General features: G+C 43.0%; 1 protein-coding gene and 1 pseudogene across 1 annotated transcript in view; one reads left to right on the top strand and one right to left on the bottom strand.

Moving 5' to 3' along the window:
* CACNA2D3 (calcium voltage-gated channel auxiliary subunit alpha2delta 3) overlaps positions 1–18,449 on the bottom strand; it is a 467,867-nt gene that overhangs the window by 352,007 nt on the left and 97,411 nt on the right. The window contains exon 8 of the mRNA XM_066613498.1: positions 10,765–10,839. Within this exon, the coding sequence (XP_066469595.1) occupies positions 10,765–10,839 (75 nt within the window). The remainder of the gene's footprint in view (positions 1–10,764; positions 10,840–18,449) is intronic.
* LOC136643460 (5S ribosomal RNA) lies at positions 2,581–2,700 on the top strand (annotated as a pseudogene).

Below are 18,449 nucleotides of genomic sequence, written 5' to 3'. Positions count from 1 at the left end.
GTCAATGGACAATTTTCACAATGGAGAGAGGTGAAAAGTGGTGTGCCCCAAGGATCTGTCCTGGGACCGGTGCTTTTCAACCTCTTCATAAATTACCTAGAGACAGGGGTAACGCAGTGAGGTGGCAAAGTTTGCAGACAACACCAAACTTTTCCGAGTGGTGAAGACCAGAAGTGATTGTGAGGATCTCCAGAAGGATCTCTCCAAACTGGCAGAATGGGCAGCAAAATAACAGATGCGTTTCAGTGTAAGTGTAAAGTCATGCACATTGGGGCAAAAAATCAAAACTTCACATATAGGCTGATGGGTTCTGAGACAGATCAGGAGAGAGATCTTGGGGTGGTGGTGGACAGATCGATGAAAGTGTCGACCCAATGTGTGGCAGCAGTGAAGAAGGCCAATTCTATGCTTGGGATCATTAGAAAAGGTATTGAGAACAAAATGGCTAATATTATGCCGTTGTAGAAATCTATGGTAAGGCCACACCTGGAGTGTTGTGTCAAGTTCTGGTCACCACATCTCAAAAAGGATATGGTGGAAATGGAAAAGGTGCAAAAGAGGGCAACTAAGATGAATACTGGACTGTGGCACCTTCCTTATGAGGAAGGCTATGGCCTTTGGGCCTCTTCAGCCTAGAAAAGAGACGCCTGAGAGGGGACATGATTGAGACATACAAAAGTATGCATGGGAAGGATAAGATGGATAGAGAGACGCTCTTTACACTCTCACTTAACACCAGAACCAGGGGACAGCCACTAAAATTGAGTGTTGGGTGGATTAGGACAGACAAAAGAAAATATTTCTTTACTCAGTGTGTGGTTGGTCTGTGGAACTCCTTGCCACAGGATGTGGTGACGGCATGTGGCCTGGATAACTTTAAAAGGGGATTGGACAAGTTTCTGGAGGAAAAATCCATTACGGGTTACAAGCCATGATGTGTATGTGCAACCTCCTGATTTTAGAAATGGGTTATGTCAGATGCAGGGGAGGGCACCTGGATGCAGGTCTCTTGTTATCTGGTGTGCTCCCTGGGGCATTAGGTGGGCCGCTGTGAGATACAGGAAGCTGGACTAGATGGGCCTATGGCCTGATCCAGTGGTGCTGTTCTTATGCTCTTGTATTCACTGAAAAACAAAATCAGCTGCATAAAGAAACTACAAATCAGGTAGTATACAACGATAGCTGATCTTAAATAATTGAATATATTGGCGTTGCCCTTTCCCAGGACAGTGCATTCAATGTTGACCATTCAGCTAGAGAAATAATTTTAACTGTGTAATAACTCCATTGATGCAAATCCAGATTCCCACCTTGTAGAAAAGAAGCTTACAACTGTCTCTTAATACATGCAATTCCAAGTGAAAGAGGCAAGGTTCATCCATATTATATTTCAGAAGACAAGAAAACCAGAAAATATTGTGTTTTCCCTATTTTTTTTAACATAATGAAGTACAAGTAGCCTTAGAGCACAATCCTAACCAGGTCTACTTAGAAGCAAGTACTATTTTGTTAAATGGAGCCTACTCTCAGGAAAGTGTGGTTAGGATTGCAGTTTTAGAGTATGTTCTGTATGGAAAGATCACAATTTACTAAGGTCATTTCAGACAGGGTGCAAGGGATTGTGCAAACAGCTTCAGCATAATGCTTCTGCTTGAAGCTCCTTGTCTCCCCTGTGCCAAATGAGAAGTAATTCCAGATACTTGAAAGGATTTCTGGAGTGGTTCTCAATGCAGTCTGAAGAGCTGATGAGCAGGGAAGTGAATCTTCAATGCATATCTGGGAGCATTTGAGCATGGCTAAGATTTGCATCCCAAATCTACTTCTTAGCAATTTTAGGGACCTGGCAACTTGCTCTTTTCACACATTATGGCCTGATCCAGTGGGGCTCTTCATATGACATTACTGTGTTAACTTACCAGTGTCAATGCAGCCCCAAGGTAAGAGAACAAATGCATCCTTACTTGAGCAGGCATCCATGACTATTTCCATCCCCTACTGCAGGACACAGCAAATACCCTGCTGGCACAGCTGTATTAGTGTTGGAAAGTTGGACAGAATTGGAGCCAAATGGAGTATCTGCAGACTGATGTATCTATGTCCTATTCTTGGCATCCTTCAGTCTCAGAGGACTATGGTATCACGCTCTGAATGGTGGTTCTGGAACAGAGTGTCCTCTCCAGTGTGCGAAGCCTGCATAAAGTAGATATGGAGGATAGACTGTTTCCCATGCAGCAAATCCCCCCTCTCCATGTCGCTGAAATGGTCCAATGGAAAGGCAGAGGCCAACATGGTTGGTTCCAGCGGCATCGCAGGAGTTGCCAGAACGTGACTGTGTTCAGCCATGAACTGCCTCAGGGACTCCGGCTCCAGATTTTGCCTCGAGGTTGACTCCTGAAGCCTTTTCCATAACTGGATGTAACCACAAGACAGTGGAGGTTTGGGATCAGAGTTTTCCTTCTCTCAGATGAGCTGCCTTCCCAGGCTAACGAGTCCCATCTATCCAGTGGCTGTTTAGTTGCCTCTTACGACAAGCACAGCCAAACTGAGGGCCTATTCTTATCCCCAGCCTCCAGGGGAAATGTTGGCAGCAACTGTTACACTGCATATGCCCAATCTCATCTGATCTTGGAAGCTAAGCAGGGCCAGGCCTGGTTAGTACTTGAATGGGAGACCGCCTGGGAATACCGGGTGCTGTAGGCTTATAGCATAGTCTTTCGAGACTGAAGGTTGCCAGCCAACCATGTCCTATTACACGCACAGGAAAAGGGTACACAGTCACAAGACCTACACATTAGGAAACTATATAAACCAGCCCAAACAAATGTAAGGAAATCACTTTGAGCATGATTGCCAGCATAATAATGAAATAATAAATGTCAGAAAAAAGATGATGGTGGTGATGATGACAATGAAAAAAAATGGTTCTATGTGAAATTATGGTATGATAACCTCAACTGAAAATTCTGTGGATATTGCACAAGTTACATACATTTCATACACAGCAATGTAATAATCAAAACCAATTTTCTGACAAAAACTACCTCTTAATGAAACGTTATGAGACTAGGTGGCCTGCTTTTTTTCTAAACTTGCTCTAGTGATGGTATTCACATAAACACATCTCACACTGTAATATCATCCTGCCACTTCTGACACTAAACTTGCAAGTTTTGCATTTCATTAACACACTTCATTTGATTCAGATGTTTCTCATATGCTCTCTTTCATAAACTGCATACATACTGACAAGCAGACAGTGTTCTAAGTTAATGAGATACAATCAAAACCTTTAAAAAATTATTTGAACAGCTTATTATAAAATGCCTGTAATTAAGACAGGATGGGGAGTGCGTGGCATGAGAGTCCCTGGAGCTGTGAGATTTGATGCACCTTAGGGCCAAATAAGGTGTGATGTGACAAATACATGATCCAATCTCCCTTTGTTAAAAGGAGATGCTGTTTATAGAAGTGGGGGGGGGGGGCGCAATTTAAGTCAGGAAAACAGTGAAGAGGAAACAGCTATCCCCAACCTCCAATGATGGAATTCCCATTTCATATCAAGGTTGGGCCCTGAGTCAGTAGATGATGATCTGTCAGGGCTGGATCTTCTATCATTAAAGGTGGCAAGCTTTGCCCCCATGCAACATTGTCACCAAATACAGCATTTTATTTTTTTGTCCATGTAAATGAATGGTAGGGGGAAAAAAGGTACCAGTAAAATGAGTTGGATCAAACAATGTGTCCTCTCAAGGCTTATTTCCCTGACAAAGTTCTGGAAAAGACACAGAACGAAATGTTGAATTTTTAACAACATAGATTTTAATCCTTTGATACAAACATGGTCTTCTTACCCAAAAATGATAAACTGCTGCATTAAATAGTGTTCTGTTTGCAGTGGCGGATCTCCCATTATAGTTGATGGGGCAAATGCCCCAGGTGTGAGCCTGTAGGACCCCACAGAAGCCTCTCTGAGGTTTCCAGAAGACTCAGGAAGCTTCCCTGATGCAGCCTTGGGTCACGCAAGGCTTCATGAGCCTCAGGTGAGTGGGGGGGATTTGCACACAGGGGGACAGCGACAGCCCGCTGGGGGTGCCATTGTGGACTTTTGACCCAGGGCTCATGGCTAGGGCAAAAACAGACAAACGCCACTGTCTGTTTGTTCAAAAGGGTTTCCCACCACCTTGTCATTTTCATTGCAAAGATGTAGATGTACTTCATTATATTTTATGAATCTAGAATTGCCAGTTGCTGAAGAAGTTTGAGTGTTTCAAAATATCATTGCTAAAACTTGACAGTCAACTTCATGTGAGGTTCTAACCCCCACCCCCATCTTTCATGCTTATTTTTGCCCTTTGGCAAAAACAGCATGTCCTCTCTTTGTATTGTTGCAGAACACAATACACTTCTTCAAGTTGAAGAAGACAATCCAAATGTAAAAACTATCACAGGACACATTTTTCTATAAGAAGCCTTCTGCAATTAATCTTCCAAGTACTCAACAGTCTAATTACTGTGGTACCCAGTGCTAATTAATAAGTACATAATGGAATAAAATGGCATTAAGCAAGTTGTCAGTTTGCCATTGCTCAACTTCATTTGGCAAAAGCAGCACATTCAATCTGTCAAAAATAATTCAGATCAACATGCAAACTGCAAAGCTAAGAATATGGTCTACTATTCTTCAGTGACATTATAGCAAAAGGCTGCAATCGCAACCAACTTTCCAGCACTGACAAAAGGGCAATGCAACTCCAAGGAAAGCGAACAAACACTGCCTTACCTTGAGGAGACCTCCGTGATTGTCCCCCAATTGCAGGATACAGCACATGCTCCACTGGCACAGCTATGTCAGTGCTGGAGAGTTGGTTAGGATTGTGCCCCTAGTCCTAAACATCTATGCCTCTCTATAACACCCCAGAAAGAAAAAAATGAAAATCAACCCACAAAATGAAAAGTACCAGAGACAACAAGGAATATTAAGTATTACAGACTCATAGCAATCACATTGTTTATAACAGGGGTGCCCAAAACCTTGGCCCGGGGGCCACTTGCGGCCCTCGGGGGTTCCCAATCTGGCCTTCGGGGAGCTCCCTGTTTCCAATGAGCCTCTGGCCCTTCAGAGACTTGCTGGAGCCCATGCTGGCCAGATGCAACTTTTCTCAGCATGATGACAACTGTTCAACCTCTCACCTGAGCTGTGGGACAAAGGCTCCCTCCACGGCTTGCTGTTTCACACCTGTGATGCAGCAGCAGCAGCGAAGGAAAGGCCAGCCTTGCTTTGTGCAAGGCCTTGAGCTACTGCAAGACCTTCATTCATTCGTATAAGTTCCATCTCTAATAAATTAATTTATGCAAATTTATTCAAATTTTAAATGTAAATTAATTCATTTTTTTCCTGGCCCCCAACTCAGTCTCAGAGAGATGATGTGGCCCTCCTGCCAAAATGTTTGGACACCCCTGGTTTATAAGATATAAGGACCAAACATACACAATTGCTAAGAAAGGCTGCTAGCGCGCCTCTGTGGCACGCTAGCAATGATTGCCATGCCTGCACCCCCTATCAGCCAGCAGCAGGGCTTTGCTGATTTAATCATCATCTGATTGGCCCCATGATGGTGTTTGTTTTTGCCTACCTCAGACTGGCTATGGAGCGCATTTGGGTTTGCAATATATCTCTTTAACGCCCTGGTCACTGGCAGTAAAAGTGCTGCGTGGGTAGGCAGAAGACCTTCTCGGTGTCCAATCTAAGTCAGCAAGGACAGGGGTGAACCAGAACCGCTCCCATGATGCTTGACCAGCTCGAGGAGGCAGGCTGGCTAGCCCCCTGTCTGAACTTGGGGGCCTTGCAGGGGTGACCTGAAGGCATAGCAGTTCGGCTGACTTACCCTCTTCGGGCGACGGTGAAAGGCGGGTTTAATAACAATTGAGCTACGCCTGGAGTCGGGTGGACGCCCTACGAGATTGGGGGACGTAGACAGCTAGGGCCGTTTCCCCCACTTAGAACCCCACACTTGGGATGGGTATGCTTTACCCTGCTGTTGCATTGTTGCTGTCTTGTAATACAATAAAGTTGCCCATTTAATCCCATACCTGTTGTCGGCTGTATTTATTTGGGGAATGCATGGTAATGTAATGCAGATTCACAGACGTCCATATGCTTTTAACAGTAACTTGTCCCCTTCCATTCTCATGCCACAAATTTATGATTGAAAGAAGTGACCAGGCACATAGGAAGTATCCTCAGTGCTTGTGTCCCATCCCCCCCCCCAACCCATGGCAGTTGTTTGGAGAATTAAGGGAGGCATAACATGTACCATTCCTGCCTTTGACCAGTTTTGAAATGGGGGCAAGCAAGGGGGAAATAATTCTTGCTACATAAAAAATTCCCTCTCTTTCTCCTCTGGTTTAGGCCCCTGGGTGGACTGCGTATGAATATTCTGATTTAGAAATACAGGGAGTCATTTTCTAGGGTGTGGAAAAGTTCACAGTTGAGCATAAACTAAAGTGTATACAAAAATTGTGTATAAATCTTTTTTTTTCCTTTCTTTAAAAATATAAACAAAAAGACCCAATAGATCAGTGTTTCTCAAACTGTGGGTCGGGACCCACTAGGTAGGTCGCAAACCAATTTCAGGTGGGTCCCCACCATGATAAGTGATTGCATTTGGGGAAATGTTAACTGACCTATATTTTTAACAAGCTATTATGAATATTTTTTAACAATGATAGAAAATGGGACTTAATCCTTGGTAGGATTGCAGTTTAGAACTGTTAAAAATTTTTCTACTTGATGATATCACTTCTGGTCATGACATCACTTCCAGTTGGTTCTGACAGATTCTCACTCTAAAAAGTGGGTCCCAGTGCTAAATGTATGAGAACCACTGCTATAGATCACCAATTTTGTTTTGATAGCTTTAGTGAACAACAAAAAATTACTACGAACACAGACTCCATGCAGTGTGCAATCAGACACATAATTCATTCCCAAGCTCAGTCAACCTTTTTAAATTCCAGATTTGAACATAGTATAAAAAAAATTACGCATAAATGAAAATTAAAACAGGGGAGAGTTACCCATTTTTAAAGACACTCTTTCCTTGTGGACAAAAGCATGATTAAAGCACAAAAATATCTCCAGTAAAGCTGCCTCCTTTAGAGCTGTTTTGTTACAGCACTCTTCATTCAAGGTTGACTGACAGCCATTGTAGCTAATGGGAGCAGTGCATTCTGCGTAGGCTGGAGCCAATCAGCTTCTATTTAGTACAATGGCTCTAAACTGAACCAGGTTGAGAATGGCAACAAAAATTATAAAGCGTTTGGAAAACATATCCTATGAAGAAAAGTAGAGGTATGCTTAGCCGGCAGAAGAGAAGGTTGAGTGGGGACATGTTTGCACTCGTCAAATACCTGAAGGGTTATTACAAGGAAGAAGGCAAAAATTTGTTTTCCGTTGTCCTAGAGAGAGGGACCAGATCAGCTTAAGCTGCTGGAGGAGAGATTTGAGTTGAAAATCAAGAAAAAATTCCTAAGACTGGTTCAACAATGGAACTGATTACTGAGGGACGTGGTGAGTTCTCCCTCAAAAGACAGCTTTTGCAGATGCTCTAGAGAGGATTTTTCTGCTTCAAACAGGGGGTTGAATTAGATGGCCTTGAAGGGTACTTCAAACCTTATGATAAAGAAAATACTTTAAAAATGATAAAGAAGGAAGAAAATACTTCTATTTGTACATCCCTGAATGTCCATCCATTATTTCAGCCCACAGAGGTACCAATAAACAACAACATTTGACACTACAAAGCTAAAACAACATGTAGAAGTCCTTGCCAGAACAGCTACTTTATCTTCCAACGAACTCAGGGCACAATCCTAACCAGGTCTACTCACAAGATAAGTCCTATTTTGTTCAATGGGGCTTACTCTCAGGAAAGTGTGGTTAGGATTGTAGCCTCAGATGTTCACCCTACCATCTGGGTGGCCATCTTGAATGTAAATGCGTGGCACAGCTCCGTGTGGGAAGTCATTTGTGTGAAGTGGCTTCCCACACAGTTTGGGAGATTTCAACCACATCACCGCAAATCTCCACAATGCTTTCAAACAATCATCTAGGGAAATGAAGTTAATAGTTTTTCTGAAATGTAATGAATAAAGCAGATATTATTGTTTCAGGAGCCAAGAGAAGGGTTTGCATCATGGTATTGTGATGATAAACCTTTTACTGTTCAGATATGTTGCATGTGCTTGTTGTCTATTACACCTACTACCCAGAGCAGTGATTTTCAACCTTTTTCATCTCGTGACACACTGACAAGGCACTAAATGGTCAAGGCACACCATCAGGTTTTTGACAATTGACAAGGCACACCATGCTGCTACTGAGGGGCTCACATCCCCATTTGGCCCTACTAATAAATGATCTTCCCCCAAATTCCTGAGGCACACCTGTGGACCACTCGCGGCACACTAGTGCGCCACAGCACTGTGGTTGAAAATGGCTGACCCAGAGCAATGCTGGTTTCACATTCTTAGGGGCCTTCAAACAAAGCCTGAGTTCTGACTGGCACTCAAGTATCTACACTCCTCTCTCCTGGAGCAGTTTGAACACTTCTCTCTCAGCACTGCCTAGACACTATGAAGCACCCAGACATTGCCACTCTCTCCTTTCCCACCCTTTGCAAATAGGCTTCCTCAGACGACCCTACACCCATTGCGATGGTCTGTGAGGAAGCCCAAATGAGGACAGAGGAGGCAGGAACAGTGAAATTTGCTCAATTCACCAACTTGTACTGATGCTGCATTTAGGGACTTCAAATGTCAACCTAACCTGGCTAACCCCTGACCTGGAGCACCTATTTACACTAATGAAATCTTCCTTATTTTCAAGTGCACTCAAGTTGAACTCTGATTTTTAATTCATGCCCAAAGACACAGATCTGTGAGGTTGAAGATTTGTACAAATCTGAACAACTGATGTCAGTTCAACCCCACTTGAATACACAGTCACCTAGTTCACAAAAAACCCCAAAACCATTTCTACTCATTAGCTACAGCTACACTGAGTTTGGCTAAAACATTCTGCTAGTGCCAAGAATTCCAGGCCATTTCATGTGTATCTGATTGCTTGCACCACCCTTCACTTTGCTTACATTCTGATACTGAAAGCAATTATCTTCTGGCAGGCTGGGATCATTCTTGGTAATTCTGTTACAACAACAGTGAGCACCATGAGCAGCTTTTCTGGAAACACACAGTGAATAGACTAACAAGAAAGCCTAAAAATGACCGGATTTTGTAACGAGTACTTAGCGTGAAACTACCCCAGTAATTGACAGAAATGGTACGTACCGGCAATGTTATGGCTACCCACTAAAGAGTCCATTAAAATAAGTAAATAACATGCACAGGTCAAAACTTGTGTTTTTGTGATTCTCTATGATGCCACCCACGTAATATTCCCAGACACTTCATATAACAGTCAGGGTGAAATCCTGACCGGCTGATGGGCCAGCGCAAGTCCCTTGTGCTGGCCTATCACTGTTGACTTAGAAGCAATGGTTAGGCCACTGCAACAGTAAGCCCATGTCGGTCAAGTTAGGCCAGAGCAGGTGTTGGGCAAGTGTGGGGAGGGCGGGGAGGAGGTGCTTTGGGGCAGGGGGAGAGTGGATGGCGGGTGAGGGTGAGGGACCAGGATCTGGCACTTATGTCAAATCCTATCCCCATTCCAGGGAAGCCTGTGGTTGGACTGCTTTGGATCTGCACCATCCATTTAGGTGGCGCACATTCGAGTTGCCCCATTGGGGTTTCTGCAGCTTTACCCAGGGTAAGGGGAAGCAACTAGTGGTAGCATGCACACAAAATCCTGACCCCCTTCCTGGGTCAACATGGACTTGCACCAGAGATTGAACTGCTGCAGGTCCAAGTTAACTCATAGTGGATGCTGGGGTTAACCCTAAAGCAAGGGGACATATAGTCCTTTACCCCAAGGAGACCTCCAGCAGCCAAAAATCCCCTGAAGAAAGTGGCAGCAGCTGCCTGGGGTGTGCTGGATGCTGCGGTAGCTGTTTCATCACCACAGCAGGTAGCTCCAGGTAGCTCAGGATTGGGCTGTTAGTTAAGACTGGGCTGCTAGCCCTTTCCAGAGTTGGGGCAACATATGCTCACTGCCCCTATCAATGCATCTAGAGTTTTTATACTTTGCTCTATGAAGCTGACATGTTTATATTCCAAACAGTTGTTTAAAACATTAGTTTTCCCCCCCCCCCAATACATCCAGAATCATCTTCCTCCATTTCTTTTGAAAACAGATGAAGGCAAAATGAAATATAGTACACTTAGGGCACAAACCTAACCAACTTTCCAGCACTGACTTAACCGCAATGCAGACCCAAAGTAAGGTAACAAACATGCCCTTACCTTGAGGAGGCCCCCTTGACTGCCTCCCCACTGCAGGATGCAGTGCATGCCACACTGGCACAGCTATGTCAGTGCTGGAAAGTTGGTTAGGATTGCGCTCTTAGTAAAGAAATTACTTAACTATATTTTTTAATTATCATCAACATAATTTTAGTCTGATTTTTTTTTTCCAGAAAATAGGTGCACAAATTAACTTAATGATCAGTCCCATCAGTTTCCTACTCACACAACTATTTATTTTTTAAAGGGGCAGAAGGAACAATATGTTCAAATGACTGGATTTAATTAATTAAAAATAACAGTGTGATGTTATAAGCACTGCTTTATGTTACGGTCATTCCTTTTTACCTCTTTGTTGGCTCTGTCTGCTTGAACTAAAGTTCCATTCAAACATGGTTCTACATAGTGGAGTTCTTCATTATACTGCAGGCAGAAAAAAAGTGAGACATTTAATAGAAGGCTTTGAAAAATACAATTTCATTTCATAACAAGCTAGGGCAAAAACAATGGCATGTGGCAAAAAAGACAACACAGAATCCAATGCGTTCTTTGCAAGTAAATAACCCCTGTCTTTCTTTGAAAGTACACTAACATCCAGGTACCTTAGCAGGCACTATTCAGAAACCACTCCATTATGGGTGAACACAAATACGCTGAATCTTAGGCAGACTAGCTGACAAAAACCTCCCAGGCTGAAATCTGGATAATATTAAAGAACTCAGTGCATCAGCAGTCCAATCTTAACTCAATTCCAAGTTGTCTGCTTCCTGTGAGCAAACCCTGGCAAGTGTTTGAATCAAGGCGTGACACGTTATGAGTATGTGGAGAGGGGATGTTAATGAAGGACCAAAGCCAAATTTCAGCACATGTGATCCTCAGATAGGGTTGAGGTAGGCAGGATTGAAACTATAGTGCAAGTGAAGTGGTTTAAACCCTCCCTCCCCCCACAATGCTGTTTCCTTTAGGAAAATTGCCCTCTCTCATTCGTCTCAGTAAGAACGCCCAGGCGTTTTTCCTCCTGGATAAACAGCATCTGGGGAGGACCATCATCAGAATGATGCCTTGAAGGAAAGGTTTAGCCCCCTCCCCATGGTACAGTCTCAATTCAAATGGACTCTCTCCACACTCAGCTATTACTTGATACAGCCGCTGAGATGCATTCACATATACTGTATCTACCATCACATCTCGTCAGGGCCTCATACAAGTATTATCACTAATCCTGCTGAATTGATACTACTATATTTCCCTCCCTCTCAACGTCTGTATTCATACATACAGAAATAAATGAACACAGAGGCCTGTGGGGCTTGAAGCTTTTTCTTTCCTGCCCTTCACAGATCCAGAGTGACTGATGCTAGAAACAATTTTGAGTGGACAATGAATGAAGCAAATTATGTAACTCAAATCCCATTTGATATGGGAACAGAAAGTGTTTTACAATGTTTTATGGCCTTGGAGTCTGTTAACACAAGATTTTATTCTTATTACAAACTACACTGACTATATGCACTACTGGCTCACACTCTCCTCTGCCCTCTCTCCAATTAAGCTAAGCTCTAGTCTTGTTGCAAACTCCTCCATATCAGACATCTGTTTCCATCACTCCTGGACAATTCAGTGCTGCCTGACATTATAAAGATGCCCATAAACCAGTGTATCAAAGGTGAGTATTTTGTAAGCAGATCTTCCCATGGGTGTAAAACAAATCAAAATGGTCCAGATTGCAATAAGTATACACGCACAAAAACAAGACACAACACAGCAGCATGAAAAAGAGGAATATCTGAATTCATATGGTATTATTAATTTCAAATTAGTATGCAGTAACAGTTGGCATGATTCAGATTCCCTCACCGCTGTGCCAGTGTAATTAAGGATTCTATACCATAGTTCCATTACACCAAGCCAGATCATTGGTCCATTGAGCTCAGAAAAGTCTGTATGCTGATTGGCAGCGTACAGGGACCTTTCACAGCACTCATGGATATGGTAGGGATTGAACTTGGGACCTTATGTATGTAAAGCATCTGACAGTCCAAAGGGAAGTGCTGAGTTTCATGAACTTTTTTTTTCTTTGGGGGAGGGGTTTCTAATCAGAAAAAAAAAAGAAAATTTAAGAACTGCTCTTGCAGGTCAGCCAGGTTATAATAAGTATTTTGGGAATCTGACACTTTTATTTTAAAAGGTGAATATGGCTGTTAACACTAGGAGCCTAAACAACAGTTTGTAGATTCTGTGGCGGCAGCTTTTGAAAATAAAACTTTTGTCCATGCTGTGTAGGGAATGTGAAGAACATAAGAAGAGCCCCACTGGATCAGGTCAAAAGCCCATCTTGTCCAGCTTCCTGTATCTTACAGTGGCTCACCAAATGCCCCAGGGAGCACACAAGACCACAGACACAACCTGCATCCTGGTGCCCTCCCCTGCATCTGGCAATCAGAGGCAGCCTGCCTCTAAAACCAAGAACTTGCATGCCATGACTTGTATGACTGCTATGACTTGTAACACATAATGAACTCTTCCTTCAGAAATTTGTCCAATCCCCTTTCAAAGGCATGTAGGCAAGATGCCATCACTACTTCTTGTGGCAAGAAGTTCCACAGACTAATTACACGCTGGGTAAAGAAATATTTTCCTCTGTCTGTCCTAATGTTGACACAGGCTCCTTGGAACAATCGTTTAAAGTCAATTTTATAGTGCAAATGCAACATTAAAAAAAAGCTTATTTGTATTATTTATTGTTATTTAATGAATAACAGCCTATCTTTCTGTATAAGCACTTTCAAAGTGACTAACAACAGTATTAGAAACCATTTTATTAAAACACAAAGTCATAAAGCTAATGGAAGTCCAAGAAAGCACTTTGTGCCACCTCACATGTCAGGTAGTGGAAGAGTTAACATGCATAACTTGTGGCTTTTTTCTAGGAAATTATTAAATGTCATTGTTCCATGCAGAATTGGAATTTGAGTAGTCTGCACTCTTTTTGTTTTAGTCACAGGATATTTCGCAACCAGGGTCTCACACAGCAAATTGCTGGATTTCATTTATTTATTTTGCCACCCACTTCTGCACCCACACCCCAGCCTTAGGGTTTCAAATCCACTGATGACTCTTGATTTCTGGGGCCTGTTCTCCCTGATGTCTCACTCCTTTCTTGGTTATGATCTTCTGTTGCAGCTTCTCTTCTAACCATTGCTTGTCCCATTTTGCTTCTGATCTGATCTCCATTTCCCAGCCTTGGCTGGTTCCTTTCTCCAGACTTCTTTCCCCTGTGGTCACTTTAATATCTTCACTTAATCCTCACCCATCAGCTCATCCATGTGATTGTGCCCTAATCCTTTCCCTTACTTTCTGCTCTGGCTCTGTTACTCTTCATCAAGTTCTTGGTGTTTGGATTTGCCATTGCCTGAATTAACTTGCTTTCCTTTCCTACTCTTGCTTAAAGGAACAGCAGTGGCGGGAGTCTGCAAATTTGAGAAGAGGTGTGAAAAGTAGGGAGAGACTGCTTAACCTTTTCTCCTTTGGTCATGTTACCACTCTAGCAACCCAATCCTATTCCCCACCATGTTATGCTATGCTGATGGAGCATACATTGTATGGGGGGGGGGGGGAGAACCAGATGGCCTGGGAGATATATGTTTTACTTACCTCCTCCATAGGCTGCCTGTCAGATCAACGCCAGCTATTTTGTGGGCACAAGTCCAAGGAAAGGCAGAGAACATGTTGGGTCAAGAAAATGGGGATAGGATCCCAGCGTGCACTACTCCTGCCAAAATCTACCCCATTGTGCCCCTGAACCACCCCTTGCCCTTTCCAATCCGATCCTCCCCTGAACTGCCATGGCCTGCCTCCACCAGTACTTTACCCGCTCTGATGCAGGCTGGGTCTGTCTCTAGCAGGCATGTGGAGTTTCTAGCAGCGTTTGCATCAGCAGTTCTGATGGTGATGCAACATTTACAACACTGTTAACAGGACTTCCAGCAGTTGTTCAGGAGATCCACTGCCATAGGCCCTCTACAGGATTGGGCCTTAGGGTTCAAATTCTAACCAACTTTCCAGCACTGACACAGCTGTACCAATGGGGCATGTGCTGCATCCTGCAGTTGGGTGTCACTCACGGAGGCCTCCTCAAGGTAAGAGAATGTTTGTTCCCTTACCTCCAAGCTGCATTGCCCTTACCTCAGTGCTGAAAAGTTGGTTCGGATTGCGCCCCAAGTCACATACCCCAAGCCACTTTTCCAATGCAGAGATAAAAGTAGAGCCATTAGAGCATAAAGTTAGATCAAGTAGAGCATAAATTTTCACTAGCAGGTTGAAAAGCAACAAGGAATGTTGAGGAGAACCAATGTTGAGTGGAAAAATAGCCACAAAGGAAAGAGTTAAGCACCCCATCTTCTGCTATTCCTTTACTCCTCAAAACAAGACTCCAGTAGCAACTTCTCTTTACAATAAGTCCTCTACCTACATACTGTTTTGATTCCAGAGATCTGTATGTAAGTTGAAATGTATGGAAATTGAAACAGCCAATTCTTGCTGGCCCAGCACTATGTCACACCAGTGCAAAAGCACCACTAAAGGACATTCTGCACTGGCATGAAAGCAGTGGTGCCACCACCTGTAATTTTGATGTCCATATCTTTGACATTCATAATTCTGGAAGCCAGTGAACACTTTAAAAAAAACAACTTCACACATATTTATCTATTGTAAAGCATTCATATTCAACCATCAGTTAACAAAGTTTTTGGAGGGGTGATGTATTCTAGGATGAGGCTGGGAGGAGAAAGGAACCTCTGTGCAACCCAGAAGGGGGTCTTTCAGAGCAAAAAATTGCTGTAGAGGCTTGGAAAGAAGCACAGTGTGACCATGAAAAGAATAACCCGATTTTGGAGCTTTTGTGTGTGTGTATTTAAAGGCATTTAAACTTGGAACTAGTATCTGCTGACATCCACAGTGAGTCAAATCCACAGATGCTGAACCCGCAGATACCGGGGTATAGGTCTCACTGTCCCTCAAAAGTAGCAAATACGATGGGTCTCAAATGTTCCCCCTCTTTCTCAAACACACACGGTAATACTGCTATTTTTGAAAACAATTTTTTGTCCTGAAATCAATATTGCTACAATACAGTTGATGGCAACCTTCAGTCTCGAAAGACTATGGTATCGCGCTCGGAATGGTGGTTCTGGAATAGCGTCTAGTGTGGCTGAAAAGGCCAATCCGGGAGTGACAATCCCTTCCACACCGGGAGCAACTGCAGTCTGTCCCTGGTCTGTCTCCCTGGCTGTGGGCCTTCCTTCTTTGCCTCTTTGCCTCAGACTGTTGGCCAAGTGTCTCTTCAAACTGGGAAAGGCCATGCTGCACAGCCTGCCTCCAAGCGGGCTGCTCAGAGGCCAGGGTTTCCCACCTCTGTGTGTGTGTGTGTGTGTGTGTGTGTGTGTGTGTGTGTGTTACACTTCTAGAAAATCATCTTATTCAGGTTTCATCACCATACAGAATTTTACTTCAAAGCAAACTGGCGAAAAAACACAACCTTTTTTTTCCTGCTGCAGACATTTCTGTTCATGCACTGATGAGCTGACCTTATACTTTAACTTAGGCTACACAAATCCAAGTGCATTGTTTAACAGTGCCTTTTGTAATTCAATCATTTAGCCCATCAATTTTTGATAGATTTTTCAATAAGTTGCCCATGAAGACTGGACTGATTTTTTTTTTACATTATCTTTTTATGTTTATTCTCTGGAAAGGCCAGTATTGGACTTGTATGCCATTTATTCATGAGTACATTTAGAAAAGGAAATTACTGGAGGATGAAATGAATCCAATATATATCAGGCAAATAACCCATCTAACTGTATCACTGAAATATTCTTCAATACCCAATTACATATTTTAAGAGTTAATTGAATTTTTAATTATGATCATGTGTACTGACCATAACGCCCATAATTGTTAATGGGAATTACAGACATAATTCTCCACATGGATTATTGAAAATGCTACATAAATGAATGCATTGCAACACAGAATGATTTTTTTTTAAAGTTCCCTAAAGGTATTACAGAATAAATTGGAAGAAAAAAAAAAGAAATTTTGAAAGGTTAGCAGGAGCTCCATTCAAGTTGTCCCCAGAGAACGTAGCAGAAGCAGTGCCCATTAGTGCAGGAAGGAACAAAGGGTGGGCAAGGTGAAAAATCGCCTGATAACAAGTAGTGGGGGAGAGGTTTGCAATGCCGAGAGTAGTGCCGCTCAAACCCTGACATGGGGACCAGATCGAGGATTCAAAAGGATCTATCTGCCCAGTGAGCAGCCCTGTTCATTCTGTCTCCACGCGGCTCCTCTGCTGGGTAGATCTGGTCTCTGGGATGCTCTGGCCAGTTGTGACCAATGTCTGGAATCCCAGAAAGCTGAACAACGGGACATATAGGCAGATGTGACTGCCCAGAGCATCCAAGAGGCCAGATCTACCCAGCTGTGCAGAGGCAGAACAAAAAGCCAGAGGATCAAAGGAATGGTAAGTCATGTCTTCCTACAGTGTCACTACTGCAAGCAACTGCAGCAGCAGTGCTGGGGAAAGCAGAGCCCACAGCAATCCTGCTATGATCACTCCCGTTCCAGGAACGTGATCAAAACAGGATGATTCCACCTCTATCTCCTTCTTGCTCACCAGGAGGGCCCACATCACCTCTTTGTTCCTACCCAGCCACATCTTCAAGCAAACAGTGTGGGTGAGAGTCACTGGGAATATAAGCGGATTCAGCATATTTCATCCAGCCGGCTGTCTGAAGAAACACCTGGACAGGAACAAGCAGGTAGCAGTGATAAAATAAGGGGACAAAGTACTCTGGGATCGCTATGCTGGTCTTCCCTCGCCTGCCCAGTTACTTCTTCAAAATTGATGGGCAAACAAGCATGCCTGCTTTAATGAAATGACCAAGTGGGTAAGAGGGATTTTTTTCAAGGGGAGTAGATAGTTAGAGTGCCACTTCTCAAGCTGCCATGCCCCATACTGATTTTGCTTCTCCATTCACAGTACCCCAACAGTTACAACTGAGAAACACAGTTTGGCAACTGGGAAATCCCTTCTTTTACACATGCAGCAGCGACAACAAGAGGAGGAGCGGAGTTGGAGGTCTTGCAACATTTACAAGTTTGGATCATCAAGGCACGCCAAGAAGCAGCATACCCTGAATGGGGACTAAAGATCAATTAACAGAAGGAACAAGAGAGAGGCATATGGTTTCTTATACTTACTACTCAAGAGAATGAAGTAATATGAGATTAGAAAGCCAACTTGTGTGCACTTACTGGGAAAAAGGTGGCGTATGAATTCATTAACTAGCCCGCTAGCTAAATAAATAAATAAAACAATGCTATCATTAGAAATCAACTCTACTCCCCCAAAACTAGTATTTTTCCACGTAAGGAACTTATTTTTTTTTTAATACATTCATTTATCTTTTTGAAAATTGCACAATGCATGAAACAACCACTGATAAGCATCATGATTACCCACTAAATGCATCTATTTAAGAATTTTAATTATTAAGTTGACATAATTGGCCCCTGAAACTTATTTAGGATACTTGAGTTGATCACAGTTTTGTTGGAGGACAATAAACCTTTCCTGATAGAGAATGTAATTATGCTTTTCTATTATGGGAGCTTCTGCTAATAATAATGTAGTGAGTAATTACAGATTAATAAGAAAGATATTCTTAGCTAACTGCCTGTTATCACTTAAATATACAGGATATATTTGGATTGGGGGGGGGGATAATTTCCACCATTTACTAGTAGTGTGTACAGCTGAACATAGTTCAAGCACATTAAGTGAAAGTGAGTCCCTGCCAAATTTTTAGTTTATTAAAAATATTTATAATCTCTAGAATAATCTTGACACTAAAATGAACTCATAATTCACTTCTTTCCTTCACACATTAGGTTTGTTTCCTGGATTCCCAGGTGGCGGTTGTGGCTAGGGGGTCCTTCACTCAGCTTCGGCAGGTGTGCCAGCTGCATCC

This window comes from Tiliqua scincoides, chromosome 2, assembly GCF_035046505.1.
Source record: "Tiliqua scincoides isolate rTilSci1 chromosome 2, rTilSci1.hap2, whole genome shotgun sequence".
Lineage (NCBI taxonomy): Eukaryota > Metazoa > Chordata > Lepidosauria > Squamata > Scincidae > Tiliqua > Tiliqua scincoides.
Note: the sequence above shows the minus strand (reverse complement) of the source record. Positions and strands in the feature narration are given on the sequence as shown.